General features: G+C 30.3%; 1 protein-coding gene across 8 annotated transcripts in view; it reads left to right on the top strand.

Moving 5' to 3' along the window:
• The window catches only part of Dys (Dystrophin), a 913,182-nt gene that overhangs the window by 19,783 nt on the left and 872,332 nt on the right, over positions 1-21,067 (top strand). Inside the window, exon 2 of one of the 8 annotated variants that reach the window (XM_075289611.1) lies at positions 2,925-3,213. The exons of the other annotated variants lie outside the window; for them this stretch is intronic. Coding sequence (XP_075145726.1) covers positions 3,192-3,213 — 22 coding nt within the window. The 5' untranslated portion in view covers positions 2,925-3,191. The remainder of the gene's footprint in view (positions 1-2,924; positions 3,214-21,067) is intronic. 8 annotated transcript variants of the gene reach the window in all.

The raw sequence follows: 21,067 nt of genomic DNA on the forward strand, positions 1-21,067 counted from the left end.
AACAGAAGAAAAAAAAATCGAGAAGGTTCAGCGGTTAAAACTAGAAGTGCCCATATGTAATAGGTACTTTTAGTTGATGTGGTATCACAATGGACTGAATAGTCTAAGTGAGCATGAATCTTAATCGGGCTGCCACTTTAACCTAACCTAACCTATAGGGTAGGGTATACCAAGCATTTTCTAGATCTGCGTCGGACCTTATAACAATATACCCAACAGAACACTTTTTATTATTTTTAAACTTTCTTCAATTTAGAAAAAAATAATGATCTAGTGATGTCCGTCCATCGACATCGAACTGCTGCTCTATCCACCCTATTCTCTTGATCTTATGGATACAGGACAGTCATTACTGTTATCCACCTTTATTCTATATTCTAAAAAGGTCTCAACTTTTTGCTCCGTCAGAATTTCACGGCTTTATGAACGTGCTCATATCCTCTCATAGAGCTCTTGTCATCCTTCCAATCCTCTTACACTATTCAAAAATTAGGCCGTAGTAGAATTGTAGGTTTAATATCGACAAAAAAATATACTAATTATACAATTATTTTTCGAGCTTTATGGACAGATATAGATTAAGGAACATGGTAAATAGAGCCATTGAAAAGAAAACGCTAGATACAAATCTATACACGCCTGGACTGTACATGTTTCGGTTCGGGCGAATGAACCTTTCCACAGCATGGATTGCGTCAAAACTTCTACGAAAGACTGTCATCCACAATCGAATTAATTGGGTTGTGGTATCTTAAAACTTCTTAACATCGTTTTCTAAATTGTTAGTTAGTCCATATGTGGTAGAGAGCCAGAATTGAAATATGGGGGTCGCTTATATGTGGGATATATGTTACAATTATGAACTTGATATAGACCAATTTTTGTGTGATTGGGGATCTATTTATCTGAGGGCTATATACAACTATAGACCGATATGGACCTAGTTAGGCATGGTTGTTAACGGCCATATACTAGCACAATGTACCAAATTTCAACTGACTCGGATGAAATTTGCTCCTCCAAGTGGCTCCAAAACCAAATCTCGGGATCGGTTTATATGGGGGCTATATATGATTATGGACTGATATGGACCACTTTTGGCATGGTTGTTAAATATCATAAACTACCACCACATACCAAATTTCATCCGAATCGGTTGAATTTTACTCTTAAAATCTGGGGATCGGTTTATATGGGGGCTATATATAATTATGGACCGATTTCGACCAATTTTTGCATGGGTGTTTGGGGCCATATATTACCACCACATACCAAATTTAAACCGAATCGGATGAATTTTGCTCTTCCACGAGGCTCCGGAGGTCAAATCTGAGGACCGGTTTATATGGGGCATATATATAATTATGAACCGATGTGGACCAATTTTTGCATGGTTGTTAGAGACCATATACCAACACCATGCACCAAATTTCAGCCAGATCGGATGAAATTTGCTTCTCTTAGAGGCCCGGCAAGCCAAATCGGGGGATCGGTTTATTTGGGGGCTATATATAATTATTGACCGATGTGGACCAATTTTTGCATGGTTGTTAGAGACCATATACCAACACCATGTACGAAATTTCAGCCGGATCGGATGAAATTTACTTCTCTTAGAGGATCGGCAAGCCAAATTTGGGGATCCGTTTATATGGGGGCTATACGTAAAAGTGGACCGATATGGTCCATTTGCAATACCATCCGACCTACATCAATAACAACTACTTGTGCCAAGTTTCAAGTCGATTGCTTGTTTCGTTCGGAAGTTAGCGTGATTTCAACAGACGGACGGACGGACGGACATGCTCAGATCGACTCAGAATTTCACCACGACCCAGAATATATATACGTTATGGGGTCTTAGAGCAATATTTCGATGTGTTACATACAAAATTAATATACCCCCATCCTATGGTGGAGGGTATAAAAATATGGTTGTAATAAAAGAAAATTTTACACAAAAAGAAAAGTTTTATTATGTTTATTCCGAAATAATTTTTCAGTGGTTGCCTAGATGTACCTCGAATACTACTATAGTTGCCAGTATTTTCTAGCTCTTTGTCGGACCACATAGTATATACCGTGAGTGTCGAAATAAAGTGTACAAAAGGTTCGTTTCAGTAAAGAGTTTTGAAGAGTTGAGTTTTTCATTTTTGATTTTTAATTTTGACGCTCACTGTATATTCTTGGCCATGGTGAAATTCTGAGTTGAAATCAAGCTAATTGTGCAAGTGAATAATAACCTAATAAAATTTAAATGATTTCGACTTTGATATGTCCTTTAAATTTAAATTTTATTTACTTTTAATACTGCTCTCCGGTCTCTGCTTATAGTGGAATAGCCCATAGAAAACATTGACACTGCATGGATAATTGCATGCAAGTTGTGATTTTGTTTATATTACGGAGAGGAGGTATACGAACAACAACAATAATAAAAGAGAAAAACAACAATAAATGGTAAAACAAATGACAACAATAACAGAAACAAAATATTTATTTACCATTTTCCGAGTTTGCCTGTATGTGAATGCTAAAGGAAAACCAATCACACAACACAGTAAACGCGGGAAAATGGAAATTGAATGAAATGTTTATCGATTATCAGGAATGACAGTAATTAAAAAATATATATGTTATATGAAATGCATTCGGGATTTAATCAATGTGAGAGAAGTGTAAATTTTTTTGTCGTTAAAGTAATTCTGATTTGTGTGCGTGTGTGTTTTAAACCCTCGGTATTTTGTTTTTTTATAAAAGTGAAAATTTACTGAAAAACAAACAAAAGAAAATCAAGTTGATTTATTTTGCCAACATATGTTCAATCAATTATAAAATAATTAAATTGAAAATAATTTTGCTCGTATACATATTGTTAGTGTTTACCATTGTCCTTGTTTTTTATCTCTGGGTTTATTTTACAGTTTTAGTGAAATAACAAATAAAACATCTCGATATAGAAGCTCTATAGATTCTTTGTGAGTTTGACATCATTTACTTTAAAAGAATTTATTTTAAAATCTATAACAAATACCAATAATCGCTATGATTATTTCATATACGTTTTATAATCGATAAGTGATACATTTAAATGAAATTCTGTAGAATCACCATCAATCAAGCATTAAAATCTAAAAGAAATATTGAAATTGATTTGCTTAGAGTTAAAGGATTATTCAACGATTTTGAAAATGGAACCATCAATACTAATTGGTAAGTCTATAAAATTATATTTTCTTTTTTAAAACGTAGTTATGGTAGTAACAGAAAGTATTCCATCGAGTCGAGATGGAATACTGTTTATTGTAATTCGGAATATTTAAATTGACTGTTACCATAAAAGTAACTTATTTTGAATTCCTAGTCGGAAGGAACAGCATTTCTGTGTTAGCATTTTAATTTAATTAATTAAAAATCTTCAACAGAAATCCTTGAGAAAGATTTTATACTAGATAAAATCATTATTTCTATTGGGATATTTAAAATATGGAATACCACCCATGTTCCGATATCCACTTCAATTCCACTTCCACTATTCACGTCAAATCCACGAACGTGAAAATTTGGTGTTCTTAGTTCCACGCTCTTTTTTGAACTTTTCTGTGACCAGCTGGGTTGCACAAATCACCCAAAAATTCACTAAGGCGGAAATCAAAATAAGTGGAATCAATAGACTTATTATAATTTATTATTGTTTTAATTAAAAATGATGCAGTTTTAATAAAACTCAGGTATTAAATATAAAACATTTCAAATTTTTTACGCGAGTACTTTTTTTAACCGGAAATACACCCATCTTGGACATAATTCAACTTTCACCAAGCCTTTTGCAAGTGAATTGATTTCACGAAAATTCCGGTGAAAGTGGATTGTAGGACACGAAAATCGTTGAATTGACCTGGAAGTGCATTTGGGAACATGGGCATACATTTCTGTTTTGTAAAAGTAAAAAGTTTGTTTTACCCGAACCATATTGCTATAAAAAGAACGTTTATGTTTTACGATTGGAACAAGTTAATGATCCTTCCTCAGGTTCACCTACAGAATCAATGTTACGACTTTTACTTCCTCTTATGCAAAATATCCGTAACACGCAAGGCTTTGCAGTGATCACGTCTGGAGGTTTCACTAAATAATTCGATCGGTAATAGCGACGGGCGGTGTGTTCAAGGGGCAAGGGCGTAATCAATGCGGGTTAATGGCTCACACTTACAGGGAATTTCAAGTTCATGTGGACAATTTCAGCTCACAATTCCAAGCATAAAAGCGATTTACCCGGACCTATCGGTCTTGAAAATATAAGTTAATACTTTCATTGTAGCGCGCGTGAAGCTAGAAAATCTGAGGGCATCATAGACCAGTTACTCGTATTGCTCGATTTCATTACTGTTAGACGTAATTTGTCCATTTAAGAATTTAGTGACATTATAATACGTCAAACTAAAAGGTACGGCACCACTTTTATAAACACATTGACATAAAAAAAAACCTTTTATTGCGGTCACAAATGAGAGCTATAAAACCTTCAACAACATAATCCTGAAACTACCTAGCAAAAAGAGCGTCGCCAAAAAAGTAATGAAAATGTTCTTTTTGGATCTGGAAGTGGTGCAAAATTGACGCGGAAGCGATGGATTTAACATGGGATTGTCATAGGACGGAAGTCCTCCATTTCGACAGCCGTTGCACTGAATTTGCATCACTTCTTTAGGTGTGATCCGAATTCAATGTTTTGGATGTAAATTATCAAATTCTGTGATATTTTGTCAAATAAATAATTTTTAAAATTTTTTATAATTGTTAATGGATTATGACGATTTTTAACCTATTTGAAACAAAAAAAGATAAAATTACCCATTAAAAGTATGAAAAGACGAAGTTATAAAAATTTGAATTAAAAGAACTTCCTGAGTAGTTAAAATAAAGAACATTATTGGGAGTGCATCTTCTGGAAGTGCTTTTAAAGTTGTGCCTTTGGAAGAACTACCAAATTTTTTTGCTGGGTACCTATTTAACATAACAGGTTGGATGACAAGTCCCCGGTCTAACAAGGAAAACACATTTTTTGTCAAAATTAGTTTTTATTATTCAACATAGTTCCCTTCAAGAGCGATACAACGATTACAACGACTTTCCAATTTTTCCAATTTTTTACTCCTTCGGTTTTGAATCAAAATAGGCCTCAGTTTCGGCGATCACCTCTTCATTGCAGCCAAATTTTTTCCCTGCGAGTATCCTTTTGAGGTCTGAGAACAAGAAAAAGTCGCTGGGGGCCGGATCTGGAGAATACGGTGGGTGGGGAAGCAATTCGAAGCCCAATTCATGAATTTTTGCCATCGTTCTCAATGACTTGTGGCACGGTACGTTGTCTTGGTGGAAAAACACTTTTTTCTTCTTCATATGGGGCCGTTTTGCCGCGATTTCGACCTTCAAACGCTCCAATAACGCCATATAATAGTCACTGTTGATGGTTTTTCCCTTCTCAAGATAATCGATAAAATGTATTCCATGCGTATCCCAAAAAACAGAGGCCATTACTTTGCCAGCGGACTTTTGAGTCTTTCCACGCTTCGGAGACGGTTCACCGGTCGCTGTGCACTCAGCCGACTGTCGATTGGACTCAGGAGTGTAGTGATGGAGCCATGTTTCATCCATTGTAAACTCGGGTGTATTACGAGTTAACAGCTGCAAACACCGCTCAGAATCATCAACACGTTGTTGTTTTTGGTCAAATGTGAGCTCGGGGGGACCCATTTTGCACAGAGCTTCCGCATATACAAATATTGATGAATGATATGACCAACACGTTCCTTTGATATCGTTAAGGCCTCTGCTATCTCGATCAACTTCACTTTACGGTCATTCAAAATCATTTTGTGGATTTTTTTGATGTTTTCGTCGGTAACCACCTCTTTCGGGCGTCCACTGCGTTCACCGTCCTTCGTGCTCATTTCACCACGCTTGCATACCAATCAATTACTGTTGATTTCCCTGTGGCAGAGTCCGGAAACTCATTATCAGGCCAAGTTTTTGCTTCCACCGTATTTTTTGCCTTCAGAAAACAGTATTTTATCAAAACACGAAATCCCTTTTTTCCATTTTTTTCACAATAACAAAAGTTGCTTCACAACAGACGCTCTATCTCACAAACTAATTGACTTACAGACGTCAAATTTTGACACGAATCATTTGAAGGTTGGTACTATATAAAAATAATATACATTTCATACTAGCGACGCCATCTATGTGTCAGACCGGGGACTTATCAGCCAACCTGTTACATAAAGCAAAGTACAAACTACAATTATATCTTTACTAGCCATATGAAGCACAAGTTCAACTACGAATATTTTAACCGCAACAACTTTAATATATGCTATTGAAGCTGCAGTTATTGTGGCGTATCAAAATTTTGCTCGCGCATCGCGAAAATCCGAGCTACTCGCACGCAAAGCTGGCAAAATCGCTAAAAGTTGCCAAATCAACCGTTACAAATGTAATTAAATTGTTTGGGGAACGTTTGTCGACAGCCAGGAAGTCTGGATCGGGGGAAATCGAAAACCGGAAGCCGCTGAGACGACAAAGAGAGTTGCCGGTAGTTTCAAGCGAAACCCTAACCTCTCTCTCCGAGATGCCGCAAATAAGCTGGGTGTATCGTTTACAACCGTGCATCGAGCCAAAAAACGAGCCGGACTATCGACTTACAAGAAGGTAGTGACTCCAAATCGCGATGATAAACAAAATACGACGGCCAAAGCGCGATCCCGGAGGCTGTACACGACGATGCTGACGAAGTTTGACTGCGTGGTAATGGACGACGAAACCTACGTCAAAGCCGACTACAAGCAGCTTCTGAGACAGGAGTTTTATACGGCAAAAGGAAGGGGAAAGGTAGCAGATATTTTCAAGCACATAAAACTGTCAAAGTTCGAAAAGAAATATCTGGTTTGGCAAGCCATCTGTACCTGTGGCTTGAAAAGCAGCATTTTCATAGCTTCCGGGACTGTCAACCAAGAAATTTACGTGAAAGAGTTTTTTAATAAACGTCTGCTGCCTTTCCTGAAGAAACACGGTTGTTCCGTAATGTTTTGGCCGGATTTGGCATCTTGCCATTACGGTAAAAAGGCCATGGAGTGGTACGCCGCCAATAACGTGCAGGTGGTTCCCAAGGACAAGAACCCTCCCAACACGCCAGAGCTCTGCCCAATTGAGAAATACTGGGCTATTGTCAAGCGGAACCTAAAGAAGACCAAAAAACTGCTAAGGACGAGCAGCAGTTCAAGGCAAACTGGCTTTCTGCGGCGAAGAAGGTGGACAAAGTGGCTGTACAAAATCTGATGGCAGGTGTCAAGCGTGAGGCCCGGCAATTTGGATTTGGAAAAGCGAAAGCCTAACTGAATATTTTTACTGAATTTTATACTAATTGAACTTGAAAAAGAAATTTAATTTGATTTTTTAAATAAACGATTTCACCGATTTACACGCGTTTTCCCTTGACCAAATTTTGACCGTATCACCCTTTACAAGGCATCTATTATGAGTCCTGTATTGTTATTTTACGTCGCTACCTACCCGAGCATCCATGGACCATGACCATGGAGGAATTTGTGGTACACATCTCGCTTTTAATTAGGAATTTTGTAGAAAAAAAGAGGATTCACTAGCAATTTTCCTAAAATCTCCATTTTAATTTTTTTTAGATCATTTTGCCTCTATTTTTGTTTTGATGATTTTTTCTCATCGAAAGCGAGTCAACAAATCCAAAACACCTTGTACGTACCAATCAGTCCCATGTCATTATACGCTAACCACCAAGTCAGTCAAGAGTTTAAGAGTACCAAAGTGTAGGCATCATCATTATGCTGATTTTGGTAATTGAGGTCTGCCGCAATGCTCAGAGCGAGATGTTGATGGGTACCAACGATGCTCACACAGGTGCTACTTGCCACAGCAGAAGCAACGGGCCATAATGTTATGCGATTGCAGTTGACAATTGGTTTGGGCCATAGCTTTGACCATCTATGCCTTAATAGTTGCACATTCGTCTATACGTCCGTCCGTCGGTCCGTTGGTCCAACTTCCACACATTTTTAGCATATTTTGTACGTTAAACCAACCACATTGTGTTTCATTGCTAACGAGAAGGAGAGCTAGAAACATGCTTAGTTGCGGGTAAGTTGTACAATATTTTGCTGATTATTTAGGTTTGGGTTTTCCATTACGAGTATCTATGGGCCCGGGAGTTAGTTGGGTATGTGGGTCTGTTCCACTCTTATCGCAACGTGGCCACGATATACCAAAGAGTTGTTCCACAGGTAACCGGTTTCCCATTGTTTATCGAGAATGTTTAGTTGTTTATCGAAAAGTTGTTGGTAGTTTGTTCGATTCGATTGTACGCCTTTACCAAATGGATTGATCGTCTAGTATTCCTCGCGCTGACTGGTAAGCTTGCTGTTGGTTTTTGTTGATATTTATGTTTCCAATTAATGAATGAATGGCTGAACGTATGGATTGGAATTGAATGAATTATCACACATGACACGACCCACATTGAACACTAAAAGAATTGTTGAATAAATTTTATTTTATGTTTTCTGTTTAGTTTTGTTCCTTAACAAAAAAATAAATAAATATTAAAGTGGGCTCGTACTTCAAGTTTTCAATGGTATTTGATTTGTTTTGTATATAAAAGTCACGTCGTTTATGAAGAAAAACTAAAAAATCGTTTGTATTGAATTAATTGAATTAGCTGACAATAATCACTGATTAATGACTACGATTACTAAACAATAAACTAAATTTGTTAAATAACCTATTAATATACATTTAATGAAATGTTATTCAAATTTATATACACATTAATCAATAGCCGAAAATATAGATATTGTTCTAGAAAATATAGACTAGAACGAGATTGAAGAGAAGAGATATTGAATTTATGATGCTCTTTCAAGACATTGTTGTAGCAACGATTATTTATTAGCCTAATATTACTGTGATATTATGGAAACATAAAAAAATATTGTTTAAAATTGAAAACAGCTGTTTTGAATTTCTACATGCTTATAACTTCCCTTTAAACCCTTTAGACTCTATTGGTAACTCGTTCTTCAATTTGTTGGGGACGAAATTTAGAAAACCCAACGTGTCGAAAGAAAGATTTTTCAGTAGATACAATTTTTGTTGAATCATCAACGATGTATTGTTAGCGTTGTCCTGTAGGAAGACAAAGTCCTTTCTGTTGATCTTTCTGGGGAGTCGAGATGTTGCCGATTTTGTGTTATGAGCCACTTATCCTGGAGACAAATATCCAAATTTCTACCAACTGGAAACATGTGGGCTGCACCAGCATTGAATAAAAGTAGATCTACGCAAAATAGAAATCATGTATTCCAGACCTGCTAACTAAATGACAAAATTTTCTATAGAAATAAAATTTTGTCAAAATTATCTATATAATTAAAATTTTGACAAAATGTTCTATGCAAATAAAATTTTGACAAAAAGTTCTATAGAAATAAAATTTTGACAAAATTTTGTATAGAAATCAAATTTTGACAAAATTTTCTATAGAAATACAATTATGAAAAAATTTTCTATAGAAATAAAATTTTGAAAAAAAAATTTTATTGAAATAAACTTTTGACAAACTTTTCTACAGAAATAAAATTTTCTATAGAAATACAAATTTCAGAAAATTTTCTATAGAAATAAACATTTCAGAAAATTTTCTATATAAATTTTCAGAAATTTTCTATAGAAAGAAAATTTTCAGAAAATTTCCAAAGAAATAAAATTTTCTATAGAAATAAAATTTTTAGAAAATTTTCTATAGAAATACAATTTTGAGAAACTTTTCTATAGAAATAAAATTTTCAGACAATTTTCTATAGAAATAAAATTTTCAGAATATTTTCTATAGAAATAAAACTTTGACAAAATTTTCTATAGAAATAAATTTTTTGCCAAAATTTTCTATAGAAATAAAATTTTGACAAAATTTTTTATTGAAATAAACTTTTGACAAACTTTTCTAGAGAAATAAAATTTTCAAAAAATTTTCTATAGACATAAAATTTTGACAAAATTTTCTATAGAAATAAAATTTGGAAAAAATTATTTATTGAAATAAACTTTTGACAAACTTTTCTACAGAAATAAAATTTTGATAAAATTTTCTACAAAAATAAAATTTTCAGAAAATTTTCTATAGAAATAAAAATTTCAGAAAATTTTCTATAGAAATAAAAATTTCAGAAAATTTTCTATAGAATAAAATTTTCAGAATATTTTCTATAGAAATACAATTTTCAAAATATTTTCTATAGAAATAAAATTTTCAGAAAATTTTCTACAGAATAAAATTTTCAGAATATTTTCTATAGAAATAAAACTTTGACAAAATTTTCTATAGAAATAAAATATTGGCAAAAATAGCTAAAGAATTAAAATTTTGACAAAATGGCAATTAGAAATAAAATGTAGATACACTTTTCTATAGAAATAAAATTTTCTTTTCATTTGTTTTCAGTCATGCGTTGTTTTAATACAAGAGTAGCTTAACCAACAAAGAAAAAGTATGTTTCTCAAATTTATTTTGGATGTTTTTCATTTGGTAGATTTCTGGTAAAATTTTCTTTCAAATTTTGGGAAGATTATTTTTGGCACAAACTGTCCATTTGTCTTTCCCACTTATCTTCGGATCTGATAAGTTTTCCCATCGTGAGCACTTCGAATAAAATTTTGACAACATTTTCTATAGAAATAAAATTTTGACAACATTTTCTATAGAAATAAAACTTTTACAAAATTTTCTATAGAAATAAAATTTTGACAAAATTTTCTATAGAAATAAAATTTTTACAAAATTTTCTATAGCAATAAAATTTTTACAAAATTTTCTATAGCAATAAAATTTTCTATAGAAATAGAAATTTGACAAAATAAATTTTTTAGAAAATTTTCTATAGAAATTAAATTATGACAAAATTTTCAATGGAAACAAATGTTGATAAAATTTTCAATGGAAAAAAAATTTACTAAAATTTCTATAGAAATAAAATTTTGACAAAATTTTCTATAGAAATAAAATTGTAACAAAATTCTCTAAAGGAATAAAATTTTGACAATATCTACTATAGAAATAAAATTTTTACAAAATTTTCTATAGAAATAAAATTTTTACAAAAGTTTCTATAGAAATAAACTTTTGACAAAATTTTCTGTAGAAATAAAATTTTAACAAAATTTTCTAAAAAAAAAAAATAAAATTTTGACAAAATTTTCTATAAAAATGAAATTGTGACAAACTACAATATTGACAACATTTCCTTTAGAAATAAAATTTTGACAACATTTTCTATAGAAAAAAAATTTAAATTTTCTATGGAAATAAAATGTTGGCATAATTTTCTATAGATATAACATTTTGAATAAATTTTCTATAGAAAAGAAAATTTTGACAAATCACATCTTTCGATTCATGCGACATTATGGGTCTTCCGTTTGTCCTTTTTAGATAAAAAAAAATTGACAAAAATTTCTATAGAAATAAAATTTTTACAAAATTTTCTATAGAAATAAAATTTTTACAAAAGTTTCTATAGAAATAAAATTTTGACAAAATTTTCTATAGAAATAAAATTTTGACAAAATTTTCTATAGAAATAAAATTTTGACAAAATTTTCTATAGAAATAAAATTTTGACAAAATTTTCTGTAGAAATAAAATTTTGACAAAATTCTCTAAAGGAATTAAATTTTGACAATATCTACTATAGAAATAAAATTTTTACAAAATTTTCTATAGAAATAAAATTTTAACAAAATTTTCTAAAAAAAAAAATAAAATTTTGACAATATCTTCTATAGAAATAAAATTTTGAGAAAATTTTCTATAAAAATAAAATTGTGACAAACTACAATATTGGCAACATTTCCTTTAGAAATAAAATTTTGACAACATTTTCTACAGAAAAAAAATTAATTAAATTTTCTATAGAAATAAAATGTTGGCAAAATTTTCTATAGAAATAACATTTTGAATAAATTTTCTATAGAAAAGAAAATTTTGACAAATGACATCTTTCGATTCATGCAACATTATGGGTCTTCCGTTTGTCCTTTGGTATAAAACTGGGTTTTTAGGTACGTTTTTGATGTGGCTCTTATCTATTATCAAAATGTATATTTCGTGTTTAACACGTTCGGTAGCATCATTAATGGAATATTTTAAAAAGAAGTGGTCTAAGTAATTAAATTAAAGCCTACACACAGAGAAGGAATATGATCACCCCAATCATGTTCCAAGAGCAAAATGTTACTTTTTCATGGAAAACATGTAGCATGTTTGTTCTCGGAGGTTATGCATCTGATTTCTGTTTGACGAGAAAAGAATATTTTTGCGAAAAAAACGCTACATGGTCGCTGTGAAAAAGTAACATGGTGCTCTTGAAACATGTTTGAGGTGATAATATTCCTTCTCTGGGTGTGAATCTGCGAAGTATGACTATATTAAACGATTTCTTGGTTCAGAGACAATTAGTCCTAGTTCCATATTTAACACTGCATGATCACGGTTAATCCTTCCATCGATCTAAAACAATATGGAAACTAACATGGATTTGATCAATATTCTTCCTAATTTATATTGATATATTAATTTTACTGATTACTTCATTACTTTTACTAATTTTTAAACAGGTATAATATCACATATTCGATATAATTTTGTTTACTAAAAACACATTTCCAATACAATATGGAATGATACAATATGATTGGTAGCTCTGGATACAGACTCGGAGTCGTCTGAGTCTGCTCAGAAAATGGTAAAGCGAATCAAGATAAACTTTATACAGAAAGTAGTTGATAAGAATCATTATCAATTCAAACTACCATATTTGGTTTTGTGTGACAATTTTTTTTATTGGTTCATATATGTTGTGCCACTGAATACCATAGTTTTTACATTTTTATGCCACCCCTTTTTCATGTTGTGTGTTGAGGAGTTGCATTCATATTACGCATCTTCGATTAAATCCATAACACACTTCCAACTTCATAAGGGCAAATGAATCATGCAAAACTCTTCACAATATTCCCTTTTGTATTTGAAACCAATATTGATATCATTCTACCACTAACAGTTTGTTCTCTGGTAATATTAAAAAACGATTACCTTCCATTTAAGATAACTTTTGCCATAGTAATTCCCTGATATGCATAAAAATCCTCTGAAATGCATGTAAGAACCAGCAATTTGTTCAAAAATTTCTTACGTTTGCTTCTTAAATTAATATTCTGCATGGTCTTCAATCCTTCAAGGAAACTTCGAGAGCTTTTGTCTTAATATATTTTTTTGTTTGGGAATAACTTTCCCACCACAATTTCCATATAAAGAAAAAAATATCCGTTTTATATAGCCATCAGCTCTGGAGATGTACTGTACTATATTTCAAAGTATAATTTCGCTTAATTACTTTTCGTGTTTTTCATATACTTCTCCTTTCTCCATTATGATGAAGAAAACTACATAAGTTTTTATTTTATTTCTTTCGAAAAAATAACCATGTATGGGAATGTAGGTTTTTTGTTTGTTACAACTTCAAAGTACGAAGAGAAATGATTGTAAAAGAAGAAACCTTGCTTTTAATTGCCTTAATAAGTGTTATTGTTGATCTGGTTACTTGTCCACTTAGTCTTTCATTCAGTTTATTGGTGATTGCACTGAACGAAATATGTAGAGGATTAAAAAGATGTTTTAAAATTTTAGTGAAGATTTTGAATTAATATTATTAATAATGGGGATACAAAGAATTATCTTTTTGTTTAGTTATAAATGTTAAGCAGGTGAAGCCATACAAAAAGTGGCATATCTCGATTTTATTCTCCCATATGTTAATTTGAATACTAGAACGATACCTTCAACTTAGCAATGAAGTAAAAAAGTAATGAAAATATATTTTTTGAATGAGCCGCAAAATCGGATCAGAGGCAATGAATTTTACATAGAATTGTCATAGAGCGGAAGTTGATAATTATCCACATCATTGTTTTCCCATTAGTTCTTCAGATATGATACTATTTCAATATATCAGACTCTGACGGAAAAATTATATTTCTATGGAGCTTTGTGTTAAAATTTAAATTCTTTAGAAATTTTTATTTTTGCAAAATTTTATTTCTATAGAAAATTTTGTCAAAATTTTATTTCTATAGTAAATGTGGTCAAAATTTTATTTCTACAGAAAATTTTATTTCTATTGACAATGTTGGCAAAATTTGATTTCTATAGAAAATTTTGTAAAGATTTTATTTCTATAGACAATTTTGTCAACATTTTATTTCTATAGCCAATTTTGTCAAAATTTTATTTCTATAGCCAATTTTATCAAAATTTTATTTCTATAGAAAATTTTGTCAACATTTTATTTCTATAGAAAATTTTGCCAAAATTTTATTTCTGTAGAAAATTTTGTTAAAATTTAATTTTTATAAAAAAAATTGTCAAAATTTTATTTCTATTGAAAATGTGGGAAAAATTTTATTTCTATAGACAATTGTGTAACAATTTTATACCTATAGAACAATTTTGTCATAATTTTATATCTATAGACAATTTTGTCAAAATTTTATTTCTATAGGAAATCTTGGCAAAATTTTCTTTCTATACAAAATTTTGTCAAAATTTAATTTCTATAGACAATTTTGTCAAAATTTTATTTTTATACAAATTTTTGTCAAAATTTTATTTCTATAAAAAATTTTGTCAAAATTTTATTTCTATACAAAATTTTGTCAAAATTTTATTTCTATAGAAAATTTTGTCAAACTTTTATTTCTATACAAAACTTTGTCAAAATTTTATTTCTATACAAAACTTTGTCAAAATTTTATTTCTATACAAAATTTTGTAAAAACATTATTTTTATAGAAAATATTGTCAAGATTTTATTTCTACACAAAATTTTGTCAAGATTTTATTTCTATAGAAAATTTTGTCAAGATTTTATTTCTATAGACAATTTTATCCAAATTTTATTTCTATAGAAAATTTTATCTAAAATTTTATTTCTATGGAAAATTTTGTAAAAATTTTATTTCTATTGAAAATTTTGTAAAAATTTTATTTCTATAGGAAATTTTGTTAAAATTTATTCCCACAGAAAATTTTGTCAAAATTTAATTTCTATAGAATATTTTGTAATAATTTTATTTCTATTGAAAATTTTGTCAAAATTGTATTTCTGTAGAAAATTTTAGTCATAATTTTATTTCTATAGAAAATTTTGTCAAAATATTATTTCTACAGAAAATTTTGTCAAAATTTTATTTCTACAGACATTTTTTGCAAAATTTTATTTCCATAGAAAATTTCGTCAAAATTTATTTCTATACAACATTTTGTCAAAATTTTATTTCTATAGAAAATTTTGCCAAAAATTTTATGTCTATAGAAAAATTTAGCAAATTTTGTCAAAATTTTATTTCTATAGAAAATTTTGTCAAAATTTTATTTCTATAGAAAATGTTGTCAAAATTTTATTTCTACAGAAAATTTTACCAAAATTTTATTTCTATAGAAAATTTTGTCAAAATTGTATGTCTATAGAAAAATTTGTCAAAATTTTATTTCAATAGGAAATTTGGTCACAATTTTATTTCATTAGGAAATTTGGTCAAAATTTTATTTGTATAAAAAAATTTATTTATATAGAAAATTTTATCAAAATTTTATTTCTATCGAAAATTTTGTAAAAATTTTATTTCTACAGACAATTTTGTAAAAATTTTATTTCTACAAAAAATTTTGCCAAAATTTTATTTCTATAGAAAATTTTGTCAAAATTGTATTTCCATAGAAATTTTTGTCAAAATTTATTTCTATAGAAAATTTTGTCAAAATTTTATTTCTATAGAAAATTTGGTAGAATTTTTATCTGTAGAAAATTTGATCAAAATTTTTTTTATAGAAAATTTGATCAAAATTTTATTTGTATAGAAAATTTTGTCATAATTGTATATCTATAGAAAATTTTGTCCAAATGTTATTTCTGCAGAAAATTTTGTCAAAATTTTATTTTGTATAGAAATAAATTTTGTCCAAATTTATTTCTATACAACATTTTGTCAAAATTTTGTTTCTATAGACAATTTTGTCAAAATTTTATTTCTATAGAAAATTTTGTCAAGATTTTTTTTTCTATAGAAAATTTTATATCTATATAATAATTTTATCAAAATTGTATATATAGAAAACTTTGTCAACATTTTATTTCTACAGACAATTTTTGCAAAATTTGATTTCTACTGACAATTTTTTCAAAAAATTCTATAGAAAAGTTTTGCAAAATTTTATTTCTATAGAAATTTTTGTCAAAATTGTATATCTATAGAAAATTTTGTCCAAATTTTATTTCTGCAGAAAATTTTGTCAAAATTTTGTTTTGTATAGAAATAAATTTTGTCCAAATTTATTTCTATACAACATTTTGTCAAAATTTTGTTTCTATAGACAATTTTGTCAAAATTTTATTTCTATAGAAAATTTTGTCAAGATTTTTTTTTCTATAGAAAATTTTATATCTATATAATAATTTTATCAAAATTGTATATATAGAAAACTTTGTCAACATTTTATTTCTACAGACAATTTTTGCAAAATTTGATTTCTACTGACAATTTGTGCAAAAAATTCTATAAAAAAGTTTTGCAAAATTTTATTTCTATAGAAATTTTTGTCAAAATATTATTTCCACAGAAAATTTTGTTAAAATTTTTTTTCTATAGGAAATTTTGTCAAAATTTATTTCTATACAACATTTTGTCAAAATTTTATTTCTATAGAAAATTTTGTCAAAATTTTATTTCTATAGAAAATTTTTTAAAAATTTTATTTCTTTTGAAAATTTTGGCAAAAATTTATTTTAATAGAAAATGTTGTAAAAATTTTATTTCTATTGAAAATGTTGTCAATTTTTATTTTTATAGAAAATTTTGTAAAAATTTTATTTCTATCGAAAATTTTGTCAACATTTTATTTATTTATTTCTATAGAAAATTTTGTCAAAATTGTATTTCTATAGAAAATTTTGGCAAAATTTTATTTCTATAGAAGATTTGTGCAATACCTCTTAGTTGGAGAGGAAGATTCTGCAAAATCTACAGAAACATCAAGAATTCTTGCAAACAGTAAACAATCTACCATTTTTGATAGAATTCTATCGTCTTTGGCAACCTTGTCTATAACTCATTTAAACTTCAACCTATCGAAAAAATTACCAATTTGGCTCTTATAGAATTTCCCATTTTTTGTTTGGTTCTAAGGCCGATTTACTTTACTTGAAAAAAAAATGTGTATTGCACCTTTTGTAGGCCCAATTTATATCGGGTATCGTTTAGTCGATTCCATCCAACGTTAGCTCATTTTCAATTATTTTCTTCTTAAAATCCTGGCGATGATATTCTGTATCAAATACTCCCAGGATAAAATTGAATGACTTCTGTGGAAAATTGAATATGTTTCATAGCTTTAATTATTACATTGTAAACTACATTGGATACTTGGTAAAATGTGTAACAAGTTTTTATCTTTGCCACAATTTTGCTTTTTCAATTCACACATTAACAATACACGATACTCCCATGAGATTATTGCCATTAATATTTATATATGAGGCTATATATACGATATACCATCTGGAAATGATAGTGAAAACTGATTTAAAATTCACAAAATACATAGAAGAACTGCTGCTGCTTGCCGACGCTTATGCTATCGAGATTTCAAAAATACCATTTAAGTGTACTCATATATGGAAGGTTGTTTAAAAAGGAGTAGCAGACAAAAGTAGCAGTTGGAGATGGCTTTGACTATAATTCATATTTATGACAGAAGCTGTTAATGTTTAAATTGTCTTGACAAGCTATTATTGCTTGTGCTTTTGACTATAATGATGATGATGGTGATGTTGATATCAATGATTATGGTTTTCTGAATCTGTAAACCAGATTAAATGGTTATTCTTAGAAAAAAATGCAACGGTTATTGATAAACTTACATATTGACTTTATAGGAGATTAAGATAAAAAAATAAAAATTAATATTGGTGTAATAAAACTGGAAGAAATTGAATATTAGACAGTCCACAATATAGGTTATATTCAATTTCTTTTTATGATATGCAGTACAATAGTAATGATTTAAGTAATAATACAAGAAATGCTAATATCGGACGCCACCATTCCGTAGACCACAAATTATAGCATCTTTGGTCCTCAACAACTATTTATACAAATTTATATTCTGAAACAAATATATTTAAATCTCAGACGATATAAGAATGGAGTATGTAAAGAAAGATAAATGATCTTAGACGATGCTCTCCTACAATCCGATCTAAGGGAATAATACCGAGGAGAGATTGCAGGAGAATCTCCAGAAGTACGGAAAGTCCCTCATGCGGTTCGACCATGCGATCAAGCTCTAAGGCAGGTGGTAGAAAACCACTAGAGCACCTCAGAACCTTTCTACGTCCAGCCACTTACGGCTCAATATAACCCAGACATTGCTCCTTCTGATCGTCGTCTTTTCGGCACGCTATCCATATGTTACCAGAAATATGGGAAACATTTTTAGCAAATGATGGACAACACTTCGATTGATCAGTCTGTCAATTTTTTTTTCGGAATAAATTCTCAAAAATGTGAAAAGGTCCCTCATTTTGAAAATTCGCTCCCAATATAAACAATCAGATGTTTGTGGCGTTTCAGTTGCACGAAAGCGTTTGGCTGTTAATTTCTATACCATTAGTTTCACACTGTTGTTAGCACCATTCTCAAAAGAACAGGATATTTGCGTTCCCCAATGGTTAGGTTAGGTTAGGTGGCAGCCCGATGTATCAGGCTCACTTAGACTATTCAGTCCATTGTGATACCATATTGGTGAACTTCTCTCTTATCACTGAGTGCTGCCCGATTCCATATTAAGCTCAATGACAAGGGACCTCCTTTTTATAGCTGAGTCCGAACGGCGTTCCACATTGCAGTGAAACCACTTAGAGAAGCTTTGAAACCCTCAGAAATGTCACCAGCATAACTGAGGTGGGATAATCCACCGCTGAAAAACGTTTTGGTGTTCGGTCGATGCAGGAATCGAACCCACGGCTTTGTGTATGCAAGGCGGGCATGCTAACCATTGCACCACGGTGGCTCCCCAATGGTTGAGTAGTTAAATATTAGAGCTGCGTAGTTTTGGCTGGACCTTAAAGTCATCACTCTGATAAACTGCGGGAACTAGATCCAACTCTTTCAATGATTTAGTTCCAAACTTCCTTCTCTTCTTGGGCATAATACGGAGATATTTCAAAGTTTTTACGAGCCATATAAAGCTTGTGGAAATTTCTGCCAGCAAAGCTTATGGACATTTCTAAAGCATGGTGTTCACAGACTAAATTAAAGTAATATCTATGACGTTGATCCACACTTATTTGTAGAGTAGGCATCCCTCAAAACGACATAGAATTATGTGCTCCAAAAATCGGAAATGGCCATAGAATGGATGGTCATATAAGATTTGATATTAGGCTGCTGCAAATCTCTCATCGAGATGGCTGAGTAGTAACGTACTAGAGTTAGGTAGTTTTGGTCGGAGCTAATTTTTTGCAACTAATAACTTTTATGAGCTGCAGGAACTAGTTCCAACTCTGTCGTTCCACATTTTCTTATTGTTTTTTGAGGTCATTGCGAAAATCCCATAAAAATTTTACGAACCATGTAAAGCTTTATGAAAACTTCTTCAAAATAAGAAAACTATTCGTAGATAATGAGTGATAGAAGAAATAGGAACTAATTTCCATTGAAAAACGGAACTAAAACGAGCAATCACTAAAATGAACTGAAATTCGCAGCTCTTTATATCTGCAAAAACGGGGTTATGTTAACTCCCCGTTTTACAATGAAACACCTCTGTTTTTTGTAATCCATCTATACGCATCCAATAATGAAGCCTTCGTTCTACAATTTCTCTTCGTTCAGATTGACCTTAACAAACACATACTTTCCCCGCTATGGTATCATTAATTAAATTGTGGTAATAAACTGCAAATTTAATACAATATTCTCTTCTATCTGAATTTCCATAAAATATTCATAATCATAAAAAAAAAATTCTTAAACTCCTTTTTGTACAAACAATAAATCATCATAAACTATTCTCAAAGGTATTAAAATGTCATGAACATGAAAGAGTTTTTAACACTTCGAGCCATTTTTCCAGTTTAACCTATATATTTTGTTAAGAAAAGCTATAAAAAGAACAAAGAAAAGACAAAAAAACGAAATGTGTTACAAAACAGTAAAAGTAAAATTATTATTTACATATTCCATATAAATATGTATAAGCTATTCCATCTTATCGCATGTAGACTTCTAATCCCTCCCCCAAAAATATCTCTCTTTACACTACCAGAAGATAGAAGGAAACAAGAGATATTTCCTTATTATCTTGCACAATGTTTTGATTAACATTTATGTGCAAGCATATATACGTATAGAAGATTTAGCAAAAAACTAGAAAACTAGAAACAAAATGTGACACAAAAAACCATACTGGTTAAGTTACGCACTCTTTATAGAAGATTTTCGATCTAAGGAGTCCTAAGTAAACATGAATATACAATATAGTTTGTTTTTGCTTTGTGTTATATGGGGTTCCAACCAACTGTCTTTGCAACCCAGAGTCCTAGAAACAGACCCATCTAACTGACAGTGTTAAAAGTTGTTCAAACCACATTTGCATTTTGCCATTTAACGCCTTCAACACTGAAAACTACAATGAAAGGTATACTAGATTCAAAACTCAAAAAATTTGCAAGATTCGAGTATGCTACAGAGGAATGATTCTGCATATATTTCCCATTGGCAAATATGCGTTATTTTTGAGTTTATCGAAAGGCAACAAATTACGAGGTAAGGAAAATAAATCTGCGTAATCCAAATATCGTTAATTATAAAAAAAATATTTTTTAAATAGTAAGAATAAATAGATCTGTGGTTATGTGGGCGA

This window comes from Haematobia irritans, chromosome 1, assembly GCF_050003625.1.
Source record: "Haematobia irritans isolate KBUSLIRL chromosome 1, ASM5000362v1, whole genome shotgun sequence".
Lineage (NCBI taxonomy): Eukaryota > Metazoa > Arthropoda > Insecta > Diptera > Muscidae > Haematobia > Haematobia irritans.